This window comes from Parambassis ranga, chromosome 14, assembly GCF_900634625.1.
Source record: "Parambassis ranga chromosome 14, fParRan2.1, whole genome shotgun sequence".
NCBI classification, from domain to species: domain Eukaryota; kingdom Metazoa; phylum Chordata; class Actinopteri; family Ambassidae; genus Parambassis; species Parambassis ranga.
In genome coordinates, this window is record NC_041034.1 from 2,521,908 (window position 1) to 2,541,283 (window position 19,376).

General features: G+C 45.0%; 1 protein-coding gene across 1 annotated transcript in view; it reads left to right on the plus strand.

Moving 5' to 3' along the window:
- The first annotated feature begins 2,397 nt into the window (after nucleotides 1-2,397).
- Nucleotides 2,398-19,376, plus strand: part of gtf2ird1 (GTF2I repeat domain containing 1) — a 33,168-nt gene continuing 16,189 nt past the window's right edge. The window contains exons 1-7 of the mRNA XM_028421611.1: nucleotides 2,398-2,698; nucleotides 7,994-8,123; nucleotides 8,209-8,350; nucleotides 9,622-9,798; nucleotides 9,880-10,063; nucleotides 13,042-13,349; nucleotides 17,640-17,735. Coding sequence (XP_028277412.1) covers nucleotides 7,998-8,123; nucleotides 8,209-8,350; nucleotides 9,622-9,798; nucleotides 9,880-10,063; nucleotides 13,042-13,349; nucleotides 17,640-17,735 — 1,033 coding nt within the window. The 5' untranslated portion in view covers nucleotides 2,398-2,698; nucleotides 7,994-7,997. The remainder of the gene's footprint in view (nucleotides 2,699-7,993; nucleotides 8,124-8,208; nucleotides 8,351-9,621; nucleotides 9,799-9,879; nucleotides 10,064-13,041; nucleotides 13,350-17,639; nucleotides 17,736-19,376) is intronic.

Genomic DNA, 19,376 nt, shown 5'->3' on the forward strand with positions numbered 1-19,376 from the left:
GCATTTCAAGCTGTGTGTACTGAGCTGAGTGTGCTGTTTGTACCCGGCACCAGTACAGACCTAAACCACAGGCTGGTAAATGTCTCAACTCTCAAAGTGTCTGGAGATCAGTGCCAAGGCAGTCATTGAACAGGGGCCGCAGTTTAAACCATCATCCATCGTCACCGAGTGAGAAGTCAAGCTAAGAGGACTTGCAGTTCCTCAAACGGCCACTTGAGGGGGGCACTAAGGCAAGTCAGGCTGTGCCTGTAATCACTCCCTAATCACTATTCATACATAGTGCCTTCACCATTAAGTGCTGTCCAAGAATTTTTAGACCTCGTATAGGGCCCTGAATTAGCGAAATGTACCATCATGCATTGTGCGGACTGTCGAGAAGAACGGGAACAGAAGTCACGTTACCTCTCTCACAAATATAATGATCTGTTTAACGAATGTAACATCACCTGTTGTGTTTGTTTTGTTACTTTTTTCCATAATATAAGCTATATTGACACACATTAGAAATGCTAGTGACGTAGTTTGTTTGGCTAGCAGAGATTGGCACGTTTTATTTGCGACAGCAATGATGTAATAACAGCGACAAAAAATGATTGAGGTTGTGTTCTCCCGATAAGTCCCATACGGGGAGTAGGGAGTGAGCGAGTGATGTCGGAAACAGCCTCAGTCTTCTTCCATAGACTGTAAAATACATATAAATATATGGAGGTCTATGGGGATTGACTCACTTCTGGAGCCAGCCCTCAGGTGGCCATGAGAGGAACTGCACTTCATGATGCTTCAATGTTAGCTTTGTTACTTCCGTGTTCATGCTCGGTTTGCATTGATGACACCTGTCATGTTACACAGTAAAGGCTGCTTTGATTGACAGGTGTCGGTTGCAAGGTGGTGATATACCGATTATAAAAAAAAAAAAAAAGAAAAATTTCGCAACACATTTTCAGTGATTCTCGCTGCCGAGGAAGGAAAGAGGGTGGAGGATCAACCAATCACTGTATCGCCTTACTGTATTGATTTTACTACCAATCCTCTGTCCAGGTGTGTGCTAAGGTGGCTGCTGGTCCAATCAGAGAAACTGTCCTTTTTTTCATTGGTTGACTTCCTGCTACTGTCCCGACACACCTCTTCATTTACTGTTGACTCCACCCATGCATTAGTATTAATTAACTTTATATCTTAATTACTGAAGGGCTGCGACAGGAGCTGAAACCCAAACATCCGTCCCCAGATTAACCACATCTGGATTTTGTCTTCCAAATATTGTTTTATCCAATTATTTTTGTCAACTATATGTTGCCTACAGAGGTGTGTCCTTGGCAAAAAACAACAAATAAAAACAGCAGGCAGGTCAGCTCAGATTAAACAAAAAAAAGTCTTCATTGGACATTGTACTTGGCCTTTCCAGCTGGAGGGTTCATCCCCTTTGGATTATTGCTGCAATGGGGTTTTTTTTTGGGGGGGGGGGATTGAGTCATTAAATATTAACAATGTGGGCAAGGGCTGGTGGTGTTTTATTTCTTTCATACTGTTTGTTTTTGGGGTAAAGCACAGCAGATTCAAAGTGAGATCAGATTTCAAGTCACACACACACACACACATCTGTTTTGTAAATCAATACGCCCATCCGAGGCCAATATTTGTTATTAAAATGTGAAGGAAGGGTCCATATTCCCCGCTGGTGGAGGATGTTGCGTGTTTATTTACAATCTTTTGGACCCCCCACCCCTCAGGATATATCACTTTTATTTGTCGGCCTTGGTAAATGTCAGGTCTTATCCAAATGTCCCACTTTTTTCTGCTAGAGGGCAGATCGAGGCAGCGCTGGTGACATTTGAATAAGTAAGCGATTAGTTATTTGCAAGAAAAAAAAGTTCAGCGTCTATGAGCCACTGACGCCAAAAAAAATAACCAGATTACAGTGGATTATACATATTATTTCTGCTTTTTAAATGATTATTTAATAACTATTTTGGATATGACCTTTACCCTATATCAAACGGGGCTATTTTAGGCAAACACTGCAGCTATGGCATAACTTCCACGGCCACAGGATCCATGCAGCAGCTATATATCCACTCTGGACAGATCCTAATCCTAAAAATAATTTGGATCCTGTACAACTATCACATCAAACCACCTCCGTGCAGTCTATGAGGGATTTCTTAAAGCTGAACTGACAGTGTGAAGTTGCAGCCAAGAGGCAGATTTAAATAACTCACATAATAATAATAATAATAATAATTAAATTATTAATGGGGGGAAATAAAATCCAGGAGGAATATTTTCTCTTCATGTAAATGTTGCTCCCTGTGGGTCTTTTTTTTTTTTCCAGAGGTTCCTCCGTTAATCCTGTATGTAAATTGCAGCCAATAGATGCTGTTGTTGAGTTGGGCTGGGATTAGCAGGAGGCGAATGAGTTTCAATTTTACTGGATTACAGAACAAAGAAAGGGGAAAGGGACACCCAGCTCTGTTAAAGGGGAAAAAAACAGAAATAAACTAAGAGAAAATACACAGATTATAGACAATAAGACGTGCAATCGAAGTCGTCGTTGTGATGAACCGGATTACGATGTTGTAGCGGACGTTGCGGCTACATTCTGGATGGGAATTGTGAGCGTTTCTGATGGATTAAAACAGGGGAATAAACCTATTCCGGGATTGACAGCGGCAACAAGGCTATTTAATCGCTAATTAAGGTGAGATTTCGCCGTCTGTTTTCATATTTCCGAACAGTTATGTAATGTGTTTTCGTGAAACGTGAAGCTTCTTGTCTGCGTACATGCAGAAATTACAGATTATAACCTAATTTCTGGACTGGGGGAGGAGATGAAAGGAAAGTGCTAGCGCTGTAGCTAGCATAAGGGGCTAACGCAGAGGAGCTAACTAGCTAGTTAGCTAGCTTATTATGCTACCGTTAGCTAATTAGCCAGCGTTGATTAGTTAGACGGAGGCTTGAGTAGCGTGAAGAGGGTTAGTTAGCAGTTAGCGGTTAGCTCCGTTTGGAGGGGGGACTCTTCTCTGTAACCTTTGCGAGACAAGTGTTAGCGTGTATTTTGTAATATTGTGACCGGGATACAGCGCCTGTCTGCGGGATAAATGATCTCCCCCACAACCACTCACTGCTACCAGTGACTGTAAGGTTACTCTAGCTAGTACAACAAAGCCAGCTAGCTTAAATAGCAAAAGAGGAGACAGCACATTTAAACTTCAGCCAAACGATGTGAAGCTAACAGCACTAAAGGAGCTAATTCCAGCCTGTAAATGCTGCTGCTGCTGTAAACTTGGAACAACATTACTAGCTGCTGCTGGTAAACCCACATCTTGACTTAAAAAGTCTCAGGGTCGGAGGTGATTCCCAGAAACAAAACAAACACAAGCGTCATAATATAATCCTAATAACAGACATGGAGACTTTCCTCCTCCTGGTTTCCATCTCAGCTTCTTCTTTTTCTGTAAATAAAACACCTGACAGGATGAAAACTCTGTGAGCTGCCTGGAAAACTGCAAAAGATAAGAAAGACAGCCTGCACACATGTTCCACACAGTATTTATTGCAGCCATATTTCATATCCTTATATCCCCAGCTTATAATTCCTGTCATGTGAAGTTAATAGTGTTTTTTTCCAGCATGCACCACAACTTTTACCATCATAAAATCTCCCATTTTAATGTAATATCACACTAGCGGTGTGCAGAAGGTGAGAGATTACAATAACATTTGGATCAATGACTTGACAACATCACACAAAAATTGGTATGTTGTCTGTAAACAAAGGGATTATGATGATGTTTAACACACTGACGTGCTGTAAGGTCGCCACAGGTGTGACAAAAGCTGCAGCTTTCCTTTAATAAGTGCACCATTATCTATTATCCAACAACTGAAATGTCACCCGATGCACACTGTGATTATTCTCGTAGCATAATTTCAATACGCAATCGACTGCAGGGACCTGTGAATCTGAAGAAATCAGATTATTACAAGTCACAACACCCGGGATTCGTTGCTGACGTCCACTGCGTCGGCTGTGGCTTCAGACCCGGGGCGTGAAACAAAGGGATTATGATTGTTTGAAAAGTTAGGTAACACAGTAGCTGTTAGAGCAGGCATGAAATCACTGTAGGTGTGACACAAATTGTAGTTTTCCTTCCTCCCTTAAAGAACTAAAATGTCACCTGTGTAGCGGAGCAGATTGTGCACTGTAATTATTCTAGTAGGAAGTAAATGTAAGTGTAATTCAGCTTGACACACAGGACTAATCTGATGAGGTTAAAACTGGTTTTGGTTTCAGCTGTGTTTCAGTTAGTGTGCTGTTTAATGCCGGCCCAGAATGATGACACATCAACAGGATCATAAACAAAACAGATAAGAACAGGGAGGGGAACCCTGTGGAGCTCCACTGTAAACAAATTAAGTTGATTTGTATTATTAGTTGCTGTTTGCCTCCCTAAAGATGTGGAAAGACTGGAGAAAGTCAGTCCAGCTAGAGCAGGATGGAATCCAGATACGTTCAGACATATTTACCTTCCTGTGGAAAATAAACTCGGGGCAAAGCTGTCATAGATCGACGCTTGTTTACATACGACTTTTGTACGCGACCCGGACACTGTCCCCGTGAACCGGAAGTATCACGTCGCTAGCGGGATTCACTGACCTGAGTCAGATGTAAGCCAATCCAGGGCTAGATCCACCTCTGAGAAGAGGATTAAAATCTATCCGCATATATCCGGATAGATCCAGATACGGCCCGAATTCCGCTCTAGCCCGATTGATTTCCGCAGCGTGAACGGGGTCTTAGTGTGAATGTATTTCCTTTCTCGGACAGGAACTTGCATCACCTGCGTGCATGCACAGATAAAACACAGTGGGGTCTGCTTATAAAGAAAAACGCTCCATTTATCTTTAGGGGTTTTTGAAGCATCTTACTTTAGCTTTCTTGTTAGCTTGTAGCGCTCGACCTAAACAGAATTTAGACAGGGTTGTTGTTGGGCTGAAGGGTTAACAGCTAAAGCATAAAAGAAGTTCGTCTTTAGGCGATTATCTTGTTTATTTCAGACAAAGTTAGCACTAAAGGACAGTTGTCACCTTGAGACACAAATACACTCTAAAACAATCTAATGAAGCTACCAGGAAGTGCTGCAGCGTTTAAACCTCACCCACACTGGCAATGTCAGGACAATGTTACTGCCATGCACAAGGCTAAAGGCTGAAAATGATCGTTAATACATTTTAAGGAATTATATTACTTGTAAATAGACAGATTGGTGCATTTTGTCTGCAAAGCCCAGTTCTTAAAGGCTTTAACTACCTGTGTTGAATTTGGATTTCAGTTTTTTAGACCCTCATTTTTTGTGTTGTATGATCATATGCATTTCTTCGTATTGTTCTGGTCCCCTTAAAGTGGCTTTATTGCATTTCATATGCATAAAATAAGAGCTGTGTTTTTATCCAGACTGTCTTTCTGGTTTGAGAGATTTCATGTGTCTTGTCAGGAAGTAAATCCTTCTTCAAACAAATAACAGAATCTGTAGTTTGGTCTTGTTAAGCTCGTTTTCATTGGCTGGGATCAGACGCTGGCTTTTGTGGAAGTGACTGTCTGGATGTGAATGGTTGTGAATGGTCCTGGCATGTCCACAGAGTTTGCGTCATTCTGTATCAGCAGAGCCGCTGAGGGATCAAAGAATTGTGGGTTATAAAGCTTCATAATATACTCTTTATTTTTTTGTTGCAGTGCTTTATTTATTAACATCACTACACTCCAGTATTCCCACTGAGAACCATAGCGGCACTGTGACATTATGCTTGAGCTTCCACTTGCAAAGCAATTGACATGGCATTATCCCGAGCCTCTGCTTATCCCTGCCGCTCTCCTCCTCGCTACTTCCTCTGCCTTTTAAACAGCGAAGGGAAAGAGGCCATCTATTTCAAGGCCATAATAATTTAGGAGGGAGATGGAGGAGGAGGGGGCTAATGTTTGCTGTGGCCTCAGGGGAGGCAGATTTAGATGGCCAATAGACTTGGCACGTTCGGACTGGTGCAGCTGAACCCCACCACCACCACGCCCACCCCTCTCTTTCCTCTCCCCGCCTCGCTCTCTCTCTCTCTCTCTCTCTACCTCTCTCTACCTCTCTGTCCTCTCTCTCTATTGAGTCAGTGGTTTGGGCTTGCCAGAGGCTAGTATAATGGTTCCCAGTGTCTGGAGAGATTAAAGGCCAGAGCTGCATTGTTCAAATGCCCCGAGATTAGTTTCCAAGGAGACGGGTTTCAGTTGCCATGAGAACATAGTGCCTGGCTTTAGCTGAGCGCTTTTTTTTTTTTTCTTTAACACTTCCTATCTGTGTCTGTTTGACACTTTTTTATTTACACGCCATTATCTTATTCAGTTTTGCAGTCATAGAGACCATAGAAGGACTCTTCCTGGTCATCGAATCAATATCTCTTTTTCCTCCCCCATCTGTCAAGGAGTGGTGCTAAAGGGCTCATGTGACATCACGTCTTACTTATCCTTAGTTTGACAAGACGGGTCGCATTCCTGATTTTTGATGTATTCGGCTTGTAGCTATGCTAGCAGCATGGCTCTGGAGATGGAGATCCTCTGCATGAAGTTGATTAATTTAGTAAAGGTGGAAGGTTTCTTCTAGTACCACGTTAACACTGAAAATAGTGTGTGTTCTCAGGTTCGTAGAATCATAGAATATTAAAAAATATGAAGAAATCTTCCATGAGGTTAGCCGCAGCTTTCTGAAGAGCTGTTTTGAGTCTGTGTTGGAGGCTTCGAGGAGTGTCTGACCACCTAAACTCCCATTGAGTCCATTACAGACAAAGAGGCGGTGTGTACGCTGAGGCCGCTGGGGTGTGTGTAATTAAAACAGGCCAATTAAAGCCCCTGGAACATGTTATAGTGGATCCCTTGTTGTACAGTGGTCCCTCGCTATACCGCGCTTCACCTTTCGCGGCCTCGCTGTTTCGCTGTTTTTTTTTTGCGTGCTTGTGTTCTGCATCTCCATTGATTGACAATGGTCTGCAGCTAATCTCCTCCCTGCCGTGTCTCCTGTACAGTACAGAACGCGTACTGAAAACAGGTTTTGATCTTTGGTTTCATTCTATAACTCTGGACTTATTTTTCTACGGTTTAAGGTTTGAGAGTGTTTAAACGAGAGAAAGGTGTGAGCATGTTAATGCCTGTCTGAGAAAGGTGTATAAAGTGCAGTGAGGGGTTTTACAGCCTTAAAACATCTGTAATAATTGTAAAAAATAAAGCTGACTACTTCGCGGATTTCGCTTATTGCGGGTTATTTTTGGAACGTAACCCCCACGATAAACGAGGGGCCACTGCACACACTGATTTCTTACTGAATGAACAGCGTTCGAGGAAAAGTCAGGTGGGCGTTAGTGTCCACCTGACAGAGAGAAAAGTCACAGAGGTCACCAACAGTCTGGCATGTTTAACAAATGGTTTGTTACCAATGTGGGAGGTCACTTTAGATCTTTGATAGTTAGCAAGTAGCTGTTAGCATGCCAGGAGACTAGTCAAAATGTTACTCCCAGTCACTCCCTGCTATAGGCGGTCATTATATGTAAACTAGCCCACAGCTGCCTGTACTTCCTCACAGAGCACCGATTGATCAGAAGACAATAGGTCGTCTGACGAGAAGGATTTATGTGAGACTGAGATCTTAAGAATCACAACAATGTGACCTGGACTGGCCCAGAATGAGCTGACCTTTGAGCTAATGCTGATCATTGAGGACAAAAGTCAGTGTTTGTTAGCATGACACGGCCGGTGGTGTGCCTGCAGATTCAGCTGTAATGATGTTCGAGCTGCAAGCTTATATTTGCTTAAAGTCAAACCACATGATGTCAGCAGAAGCTGCTTTGAATTCAGGTTGCTGCATCCTCACACACACACACACACACACACAAATATAGTTGTAATCTGTGTCACACCTTGGCTGCCTGCCTGAAAACTGTGTTCATGTGGTCCCCGCAGAGGCATGGCTCAGATGAGGAAGCTGGCATGCGATGGCGTCAGGACGAACTCCCGTGGCGAGCCGCAGGTCCCCCTGCTGTCAGCCAGACAGGAGATCCTCACCAGCCTGGTGTCTGCCCTCGACTCAGTGGTACGATCAAGATGTAGCTTCACACACACACACTGTGAGAAATCTTTTTTTATGACTTGTGATCCCTGTATGTCTCGCTTTGCAGTGCATGGCTATGTCCAAGCTGAACGCGGAGGTGGCGTGTGTCACCGTGCACGAGGACAGCGTGATCGCCGTCGGCACAGAGAAGGGCAGAGTGTTCCTGAACTCCAGGAGGGAAATCCAGACAGACTTCTACAAGTTCTGCCGTAAGCTCCGCTCCCACTGCTGGGTTTTTTTTTCCATTTTTCATTTCTGATAGAGCATTGATCACTCTCATTACAGCTACAGCTGTGAAGCACTTACTAAATAAATGCGCTTGTGTCGCTCGTGTCCCTCTAGGATTTCGCAGCTCTGTGATCGCACAAATGCAGAATCAGCCAAAAGCTTCAATTACTGAGTGTTTGCAGTTTTTGCCTCAAAATCAAATTACACCAACACTCAATATAGCAGCTACTTCTCTCACAGGAAATGACATATCAACAAACTGTCATGTCACATCTCATTTAGCAAAGGCATTAAAGGCGTTATAGTTAATACACGCACCACTTCTAATAAACAGCAAGCATGCAGGAGAGAGAGAGAGAGAGAGAGGACCCGGCATGCTAAAATGTAAGCTGATATCAGAAATCAGCGTCGGGACACTGAGCTCCACCTGTTGACCTTCAGCACAAAGGTAATAAAGAACACAATATAACCAGTAAAACCAGTCTGAGGGGCTGACACACAACAACAGCTTTGTTTAGAGGACAAATAAACCTTTGTGCAGGTTTCTGGTCGTCAGCTGCATCAAATGAGCAGGAGTTTAGTCGAATGGCTTATTTGCCATTATCTTGTAGAGTCTCTTATATTTATCCAGACACACCGTGGGAAAAACAAGTCATTTATTTTATAAGGGACGGTTTTTCACAAAGTGACATGTTCATTAATCTGAGCGTCAAGCTGCTCCATCATGTTCACCTTCAAAACGTCTTCTAAAGAAAACAAAATCACACCACAGCTGTCTGACGTGTTCCTCTGCACCGTGTCCGGCGTTAGTATTTTTCTTTAGGAAAAAAAAAAGGAGTTGATATTTTCTGATAAAACTTTTTAATTTCTTTTTTTTTGTGGATAAGTAAATAAATAATAAATTTACAATAAGCTGCTCACAGATTTAAAAAAAATTTTATGTTTAAAAGTTGTAAAAAGTTTTCACGTTTTCTGAAATAAATAAATAAATAAATATATGGGGGAAAACATGATATTTTTGACATTAATTTATACAATAAATTTATGAGAAAGCAACTAAAAAAATATATTTCCTGATATTAACAGGATTTTTGGGATATTTTTTAAATATGCTCATTGATCAGAAACGTTCGTACAGAGTTATGAGGATTGAATATTTTGTGACATTGAGTTACTACATTTCTGAGAAAAAAAAAACAAATTAAGGTGAGAAAAAAATAATGGAAATGTAATTTCTGTCATTTACCTAAAGGGGCGCCATGCCTGCAAAGTCTGACAACTGCAAATGCCCATACCAAAGACCAGGAAGGAGACCTCAGCAAACTGACTAAGGACAGTGAGCACGGCAAGCCCAGAGCTCCATCAGACGCCCAGTCCAACATCTTTGTCCTGAGGAGGATGGTGGAGGAAGTCTTCACTGTTCTTTACAGTAAGAAGTCACCACTTTTATAGATTGTTTTTATTACAAGCTGTCCCAAAACACACTCACACAGCTTCATGTGGTATGCAGGTGAGGCTGTGGGAAAGAGCAGCCTGGTCCCTGTGCCTTATGAGTTGATCCAGAAGGACCCCGGCTGCGTCATGGCTCACGGTTTGCCCGAGGGCGTCACGCTGAAGAAGCCCTCTGAGTACGACTCCAAGACACTGATGAAGATTCTAGAGCAGAGCCACCGCATTCAGTTCACAGTGAAAAGGTGAGTGTGTCTGTTTGGCACTTCAGCTCTCAGCCTCTAAGACCCCGTTCACACTGGAGAACGTCATTCCAGCTAGAGTAGGATTTGTATCTGGATAGTCTTTAAGCTGGATACGTTCAGACCTATTTTCAAATCTGGCTATCACACAAGCGTATCCGCACTCAATCCGGCTTAATCCAGCTTTGTTTGCTGTCCTCCAAACCACTAGGTGGCGCCTCGTAATATACAGAGTCCGTTCAGGCCGTGGTAGGACCGCGTGTGCGCATGCGTCGTGCTGTTTTTTGTCCCGTGTCGCTCCCCGTGAACCGGTAGTAGCACTTCGCTAACCGGAAGTAGCATGTCGCTAGCCGGATTCGCTATCTGCATTTGCGTTCAGACCTGAGCCACATTTGAGCCAATTTGGCTAGATCCACCTCCATGAGGTGGATTGAAATCAAGCTGGATATAGCCGGATTCGCAGTGTTCACACTCAGATATATCCAGGATATATCCAGATACGGCCCAAATCCCGCTCTAGCTGGATTGATTTCCCCAGTGTGAACAGGGTCTAAGACTTGGCAGAGCTGGAAGAGTGTTGCATCATCTGTTGTGAGTTACTGGTTCTGGATAGATGGGGTTTTAATTAGGGATGCACAATAACTATCGCCACCGATAATTATCGGTCCGATATTGAAAAAAATGACGTCATTCAGATAACTCCGATAATTCAAATTTTCACCGATACAATAGAACGAAAAATAGTAATACTAATTTCGCACATAGTACACGATACATGCTGCTGTTGCATGGCCAACCACCATAAAAACAAAGAAGAAGAAGAAAAGGGCTGTTGCCATTGGCTGTTGCCCTCGGCTGTTGCCCTCCTAACCTCGGCCCTCTTCTTCTTCTTTGTTTTTATAGCGGTTTGGTAACAAAGAGACTTTTTCACTGTTTCAGAGAGAGACGATGCATTTGCAATTTGCGCAAATTGGGGACAACAGTGGCGCAGTGGTATAGCAGGGTCTAGTAACCGGAAGGTTGGTGGTTCGATCCCAACTCCTCCCTACTCCTACTCCCAACTCCCACACTGTTGTGTGTTCTTGGGTAAGACCCTAGCCTGTGACGTGCCTTGCTAGTCATTGTATGACAGGGTAAAGAATTTAATTTTTTAATTGTTGTTCTGCGGAAGTTTGCTGTAAAAACCTCTCCCAAGTCGTTACCTCCCGTCTGGCGGAGTTGCAGACACGACTAGGAATGAAAACAGCACGGCTGCAGTCAGACATATCCACGCGATGGAACAGCACGTTTTACATGCTGAGGAGCGCTTGCAGTCTATGGAGTAGATTATCAGCTACCTGCAACTCTGAGCGCAAACCAATGGACACTAGTCGATCCGTGTGAACAGCTGACTAGAGACAAGACCGCTGGGCCCACGCTTCCCATGAGCCCAGACTGGAGAAGCAACAAGTCCCGTTTTCCAACCCCTGCCCATCTTGCACGTAAATACCTCTCTGCCCCTTGCACTGGCGTTGACAACGAGCGCTTGTTTTCTGCTGCTGCACATGTGATTGATGATAAAAGAAACCGAAATTTATCAATTACATGTTTGATTTTAGTGCATTACATTTATGTGTGAAAGCTTTATTTTTGTATTATATCATGCACTTGTTAATATGACTGGGTTAACGTTGACACTGATTTGACAGTCACACATTTCATTTTGATTTCAGAGAAGTAACTGAAAAGTAACTGGAAATCCTTGGTCTATTGTGCATTTAAAGCAGCCATAGGCTTTTGGTTCTGTAGAACCCTTTATTATATTGTTAACAGAGTTTTACTAACTTGAAATAACAATAAAGGTTCATTTGAAGAATTGGAACTATTGTTGTTTGTTATCGGTATCGGCTACAAGAAGCAGGAAGTTATCGGTTATTGTTATTGGTTGTAAAAAACAGTTATCGTGCATCCCTAGTTTTAATTATAGTTAATAAACATGGACAAACCCTCTGATGCTGTAGTTTGCTCCGTTCTTATCTGTGGTTTTCGGCTTTGGACATCAATATAGACAAACATTCCTTCTGTGCAACTACATGTAGCTGGGTGTTACCCCGGATTTACTGCATGCGGAGGCGTGGCACAGCGTTTTGCGGACGTAATACACCCGTCTTTCTCACAACAGCAATTTACACCAGGAGCGTTTCAGAAGCTCTCTATGTGTCAGGCTGGGTTACAGAGCAGTTACTGAAAACTCAGTTTACTCCCTCAACACACGGCAGCTCCTCACCTTCCACCTTCTGAAACGCGCTGCTACGCGGCTGGTGTGAATGCTCTCATTGACTATAATGGAAGCTTCCCATGAGGTGTAAATCCGGCTTTATTTTAGCATCCATGTTGTCCTGGCAGAGCAACAGAGGAGGCTGAAATTCTTATTTTTTTTGTTAAATATCATTCAAAAGCTCAGATTTTTGGATTAATTCTCGAATCTTCAGGCAGTTGCCAAGTAAAGCAGTAGTTTGTGGGAGGAGTGTTGGTACTGGCAGGTTTGTGTTGGTGTCTGCCACAGTCTGGTGATCCCGTGATCCAAAATTTTGTGTCACAAGACACTGTACTTTTATCCAAGGTCTTATTAAACCCTAATGTGATCATCTGGTGTAGAGAAAAAAACACGGTTTAGTTGTCAGTTTTAGTTAAGCACAAGTTTTGGAGTCTCGTCTGTGTGCATTAAAATGAACTGTCACATGCCTTTACCCACAACAAATTGGGAATTTCCTGTCTGTGCCACAGTGTAATGGAGTTTAATATGAGCAGTATGTTTTCTTGGAAAAGCACAAGACTACAGGCAGGAACTCAAGAGCTGTAATATCATTATTAAATGCCAGTTACAGCTTCTGAAATGTTATCAAGAAGATGGCGGCACCAGAAAGATAAAGTCTGTTCCTGAATGTTTGATATAAGCCAAGAGAGGCTGTCTGTGTCTGATTTATGTCTGTGTCTCACAGGCAACCAGAGGATTTGTCCAGAGAAGCCAAGTCCAGCACCGATGTCAATCATAACTCTTCCACCGCCGTCATGACGCAAAGCAGCCACGGCCCAGGGAAGGCTGCAGCCCAGGCGGTCACATCCTCAAGTCCCGCCGCTTCCAGCAACTCTGTGCTGTCGAACTTTCTGTACGGCATGCCCATGTCCTCCAAGCCCCACCCAGACGGCAAGCTGGATTTCAAACCCATGTCCCTCCTCAACCTGGGCAAGGACAGGCAGGCCGGCTGGGCGGACAAAAGTGCATCTGTGAAGGAAGGCGTTAGCAGTGGTGAGTTGTGTAGTTTTATTCTGCAACAACAACAACAACAAAAATCACACGACTTTTCAACGGTCCCTGAATGCATCATGTGTTCAGATCAGAATGGTAATATTTCATCAAATTAGCCAAAAATAAATCCCTGAACCAGATCTAACCTTCACATTTTTGACCAAAAACACTAAAAACACATTATTTGCATATAATAGATTGTGTAAATATATTTTTGTTTATGTGCAACTGAGAGCAGTCATGGAGGAAGCTTGGTACTTAAGTAAAAGTACAATTACCCAGAACAATATATACTCAAGTAAAAGTAGAAGTGCTACATCAACAATCCTACTTAAGTAAAAGTCTTAAGTACTTTTAAATGCACTTAAAGTATTCAAAGTAAAAGTACTCACACACTGAATATATATGATTGATTTCCATTGCAAAGGATCTGAACAGGTTAAAATAATCAAAGAAATCATCTTAAATGAAAATGGACCATGTGTAGTTAATGTCCATGTTCAGTCCAGAAGCAGCTGTGGACAGGTCTGTGTGTCATGAGGCAGGCTGTGGGCATCAAGTGAACAGAGAGGCTGCTGATAACAAACAGGCATTCAGCATGTTTACTGTGTCAGTGTTCCTGCTGTAGATTCATGTTATGATTCATGTTAATCAGACATTAATGGATGGACCTGTGTTAGCAGACAGCAGCAGACAGCAGCTAACTAGTTAGCTCACTGAGCCAGAGCACCGGCATCATGACTGAGGCTCATTATAGAAACACAGCTGGCAGCGTGACACCACCTCCATGCAGAGTCTGACCTCACATCAGTCCACACTGTGTTCATCACATGGAACAAGGAACTACAGACACTGTAAACATGTACTGGAGTAGAAAGTACAGGTAACAGCTGCTACATGGAGTCAGGGTATAAAGTATGTGCTATTATTGTTACAAGTAAAGTACATAAAAATGTACTTAAGTACAATAACGAAGTACAAATACTCAGTTACTTTCCACCACTGACTGAGAGTCATGGAGACACCAATGAGCAAAAATCATGTAATCAATAAAAAAATGCAATGCAAAAATGCAATTATGCTGTTCTGCTCAGGGTCCAGAGGATCAACAGCAGCTATCAGAACTTTAATGCAGGAATATCTTTGAAAAGGCCATCATGATGATCATAACAATGATAAAAGTGCTTCATCTGACGGCGATGACGACAGAAGTGTTACATATGCAGTCTGCTTTGTTTAAGTTATAGGATCCATTATTTCATTTGAGCAGCACTCCATCCATCCATCCATCCATCTTCTACCGCTTATCCGGGGCCGGGTCGCGGGGGCAGCAGTCTAAGCAGGGACACCCAAACTTCCCTCTCACCAGACACTTCTTCCAGCTCCTCTGGGGGAATCCCGAGGCGTTCCCAGGCCAGCCGAGAGACATAGTCTCTCCACCGCGTCCTGGGTCTTCCCCGGGGCCTCCTCCCAGTGGGACATGCCCGGAACACCTCCCCAGGGAGGCGTCCAGGAGGCATCCGAACCAGATGCCCGAGCCACCTCAGCTGGCTCCTCTCGATGTGGAGGAGCAGCGGCTCTACTCCGAGCTCCTCTCGGGTGACTGAGCTTCTCACCCTATCTCTAAGGGAGCGCCCAGCCACCCTTCGAAGGAAACTCATTTCGGCCGCCTGTATTCGCGATCTCATTCTTTCGGTCACTACCCAAAGCTCATGACCATAGGTGAGGGTAGGAACGTAGATTGACCGGTAAATCGAGAGCTTCGCCTTCCGGCTCAGCTCCTTCTTCACCACAACAGACCGGTACAGCGACCGCATTACTGCGGAAGCTGCACCGATCCGTCTGTCAATCTCCCGCTCCATTTTCCCCTCACTCGTGAACGAGACCCCGAGATACACAAACTCCTCCACTTGGGGCAGGAACTCTCCTCCGACCCAGAGAGGACAGACTACCTTTTTCCGGTCGAGAACCATGGCCTCAGACTTGGAGGTGCTGATTCTCATCCCTCCTCCTTAATCCGAGGTTCGACTATAGGCCTAATTCTCCTCTCCAGTACCCTGGCGTAGACCTTCCCAGGGAGGCTGAGGAGTGTGATCCCCCTGTAGTTGGAGCACACCCTCCGGTCCCCCTTTTTAAAAAGAGGGACCACCACCCCGGTCTGCCAGTCCAGCGGCACTGCCCCCGATTGCCACGCGATGTTGCAGAGGCGTGTCAACCAAGACAGCCCCACAACATCCAGAGACTTAAGGTACCCAGGGCGAATCTCATCCACCCCCGGTGCCTTGCCGCCGGGGAGCTTTTTGACTACCTCGGCAACTTCAGCACAGGTGATGAACGAGTCCACCACTGAGTCATCAGCCTCCGCTTCCATAATGGAAGGCGTGTTGGTGGGATTGAGGAGGCCCTCAAAGTACTCTTTCCACCGTCCAACCACCCCCTCAGTCGAGGTCAACAGCTCCCCACCTCCACTGAATACAGTGTTGGCAGAGTACTGCTTCCCCCTCCTGAGGCGCCGGACGGTTTGCCAGAATCTCTTTGAGGCTGACCGATAGTCCTCCTCCATGGCCTCCCCGAACTCCTCCCAGGCCCGAGTTTTTGCCTCTACAACTGCCCTTGCTGCAGCACGCTTGGCCTGCCGATACCCATCAGCTGCTTCAGGAGTCCCACAAGCCAACCAGGCCCGATAGGACTCCTTCTTCAGCTTGACGGCATCCCTGACCTCCGGTGTCCACCACCGGGTCCGGGGATTGCCGCCACGACAGGCACCAGAGGCCTTGCGGCCGCAGCTTCGGACAGCTGCATCGACAATGGAGGTGGAAAACATAGTCCACTCCGACTCAATGTCTCCAGCCTCCCTCGGAATCTGGGTGAAGCTCTCCCGGAGGTGGGAGTTGAAGATCTCCCTAGCGGAGGGTTCGGCCAAACGCTCCCAGCAGACCCGCACAGTACGTTTGGGCCTGCCGGGCCCGTCCAGCCTCTTCCCCCGCCAACGGATCCAACTCACCACCAGGTAGTGATCAGTTGACAGCTCAGCCCCTCTCTTCACCCGAGTGTCCAAAACACAAGGTCGAAGGTCGGCTGACACGATTACAAAATCGATCATCGACCTCCGGCCTAGGGTGTCCTGGTGCCAGGTGCACCGATGGACAACCTTGTGCTCGAACATGGTGTTCGTTATGGACAAACCATGCCCAGCACAGAAGTCCAATAACAAAACACCACTCGGGTTCAGATCGGGGAGGCCGTTCCTCCCAATCACGCCTCTCCAGGTGTTACTGTCACTGCCCACGTGGGCGTTGAAGTCTCCCAGCAAGATGACAGAGTCCCCGGTTGGGGTGCCATCCAGCACCCCTCCCAGAGACTGTAAGAAGGTCAAGTACTCTACACTGCTGTTCGGCGCATACGCCGAAACCACAGTGAGAGACCTCTCCCCAACCCGGAGGCGCAGGGAGGCGACCCTCTCACATACTGGGGAAAACTCCAACACATGGCAGCTAAGCTGTGGGGCTATAAGCAAGCCCACACCAGCCCGCCGCCTCTCACCATGGGCAACTCCAGAATAGAAGAGAGTCCAACCCCTCTCAAGGAGTTGAGTTCCAGAACCCAAGCTGCGAGTGGAGGCGAGCCCGACTATATCTAGTCGGTACCGCTCGGCCTCCCGCACAAGCTCAGGCTCCTTCCCCCCCAGCGAGGTGACATTCCATGTCCCCAGAGCCAGTTTCTGTGTCCGGTGATCAGGTCGCCGAGGCCCCCGCCTTCGACTGCCACCCAATCCACTCTGCACCGGCCCCTTACGGTTCCTCCCACCGGTGGTGGGCCCATGGGAGGTCGGCCCCACGTCGCTGCTTCGGGCTAAGCCCGGCCGGGCCCCGTGGGGAAAGGCCCGGCCACCAGGCGCTCGCATTCGAGCCCCAACCCCGGGCCTGGCTCCAGGGTGGGGCCCCGGCTGCGCCATACCGGGCGACGTCACGGTCCTTGGTTTTACTTGCCTCATAAGGGGGTTTTTGGACCGCTCTTAGTCTGGCCCATCACCCAGGACCTGTTTGCCTTGGGAGACCCTGCTGGGGGCATTAAGCCCCCGACAACATAGCTCCTAGGATCATCTGGGCACTCAAACCCCTCCACCACAGTAAGGTGGCGGTCCATGGAGGGGTTGAGCAGCACTTTTCCTTGTTATACATATATATGTGTGTGTGTGTGTGTGTGTGTGTGTGTGTGTGTGTGTGGATACAAAGCTCACACGTCTCCCTGAATTCAATGGAACTGAACAATGTGTCTTTGCACTTTCAGATGAGACAACACGACTACCTGGCGAGCAGAGTCAGAGCCCTCCTGGCATTCACATCTCTAAGAGGCTGCTCTTCTCCATCGTGCATGAAAAATCAGGTGAGTGTGAACACATTACCAGGAAGCTAACAGGCTGCCGGTTATATTTGAAGAGTATAACCTGCATGGGTCATGTAAAGTTAGACAGACCCCTGATATCTGTTGTCTCAGCCAGGACTGATTCAGTACACTAGGATGTGTAATGAGTAATTATGCAATTGTGTGTGTGTGTGTGAGTGAGTGTTTTGTACTTGCTTTGTGAATCACCACCAAAGAGCAGCGATTCAAACCAACATCAAAGACTTTCACAGTACAAAAGTCCCCAATATTTCCTGTGGCTTCAAATTCAGATAAAAGCCAACGACACTGCTGTCATGTATGTGCTGTGTGATAGGAGCCGGTTAGCTTAGCACAACCTGGAAGCTTTCACAATGACACTTTAGCATAGTCACTGCACAATGATGACTATCTGCACTGTTTACTTCCATCTTCACACCAGTACCACCTCACTGATCCATGTGGTACCTGTTACACTGTTACACTCTTTCATATCAGGGTTTGCTATTACAACCAGCGTTCATGTCCTGGTCTGTTATGTCATGTCAATTTATAGCCTTACTTTTATATTACATTATTTACCTTGTTTACTTGTCCTTGTTTCATCTTATTTACCTTATTTTTTATCTTAGTTTTATCTTATTTCATGTTAATTATTATACGTTTTTATGTACGCACCAATCACTAAGGCAAGTAAAGTTCCTAGTAATGTGATCCTCTTCACTTACATGGCAGTAAACACGATTCTGATTCTGATTCTGAAGCTGAAGGGGAAACCTGCTCTGTCTCTGTCTATTTGCAAAAAACAACAGACGAGTTATATCCTAGAGATCCCATCCTCCTGTGCCAAACCATCCGTCTGTAGCTTCACATGAAAACATGGTGTCAGTCTAACTCTGAGCAAGAAGAAGCACAGATTGCAGTGATAGACCATGAAATATATGTATATTGTAAGAAGAAGAAAGAGCAGTAAAGGAATGCCAAACATTCGTTTGAGGTAGTTTAGAAACTTGTCATGAGTCACATGTGATAAAAGTTGATTGGAAAACTCTGGGCTACAGTTCAGTTTCAGAGCAGCTGATCGGAATCAGTTCAGTCAACTCCTGAGTAGGCTGAGCACATAGAGCGTGTCTATAAAAAGGCCATCAACAATGGAACTCCAGTACTATGATTCACCATGGCAACAGCTGCTGAAACACGCAGTCACATGGATTTTATTTAAAAACTAAGTTACCACGGTAACAGACTCCGAATATATACTAAGTTACCTTGTTTTCTAAATCAGGCTTGACCTACCCGTGTCTCCTCAGGTTCCCTTGACTGAACACACTGTGTGAGAGGAGCTGCTGTTACATGACGAAAATTCAGTGACTCCAAAAATGGAATATATATATTTGAGCATATAGTTTAGAAAATATTTAAAAATATATATATATTAAAAATGACCTAAATACAAATATTCAAGAACTAGGTGAAATGTTTCATATTTATCTTTGAAGTTGTGATATACTGACGAAAACCACATGTTTGAGTTGTAGCCATGCGTGTTCTATTTCCATAGAAGGTGCAGGGTTTTATGTGGCAGAACAATGAGCTGCAGCAGCCTGCTTGGAGTTCACTTACAAATCTTAGCTTTGATTTTTT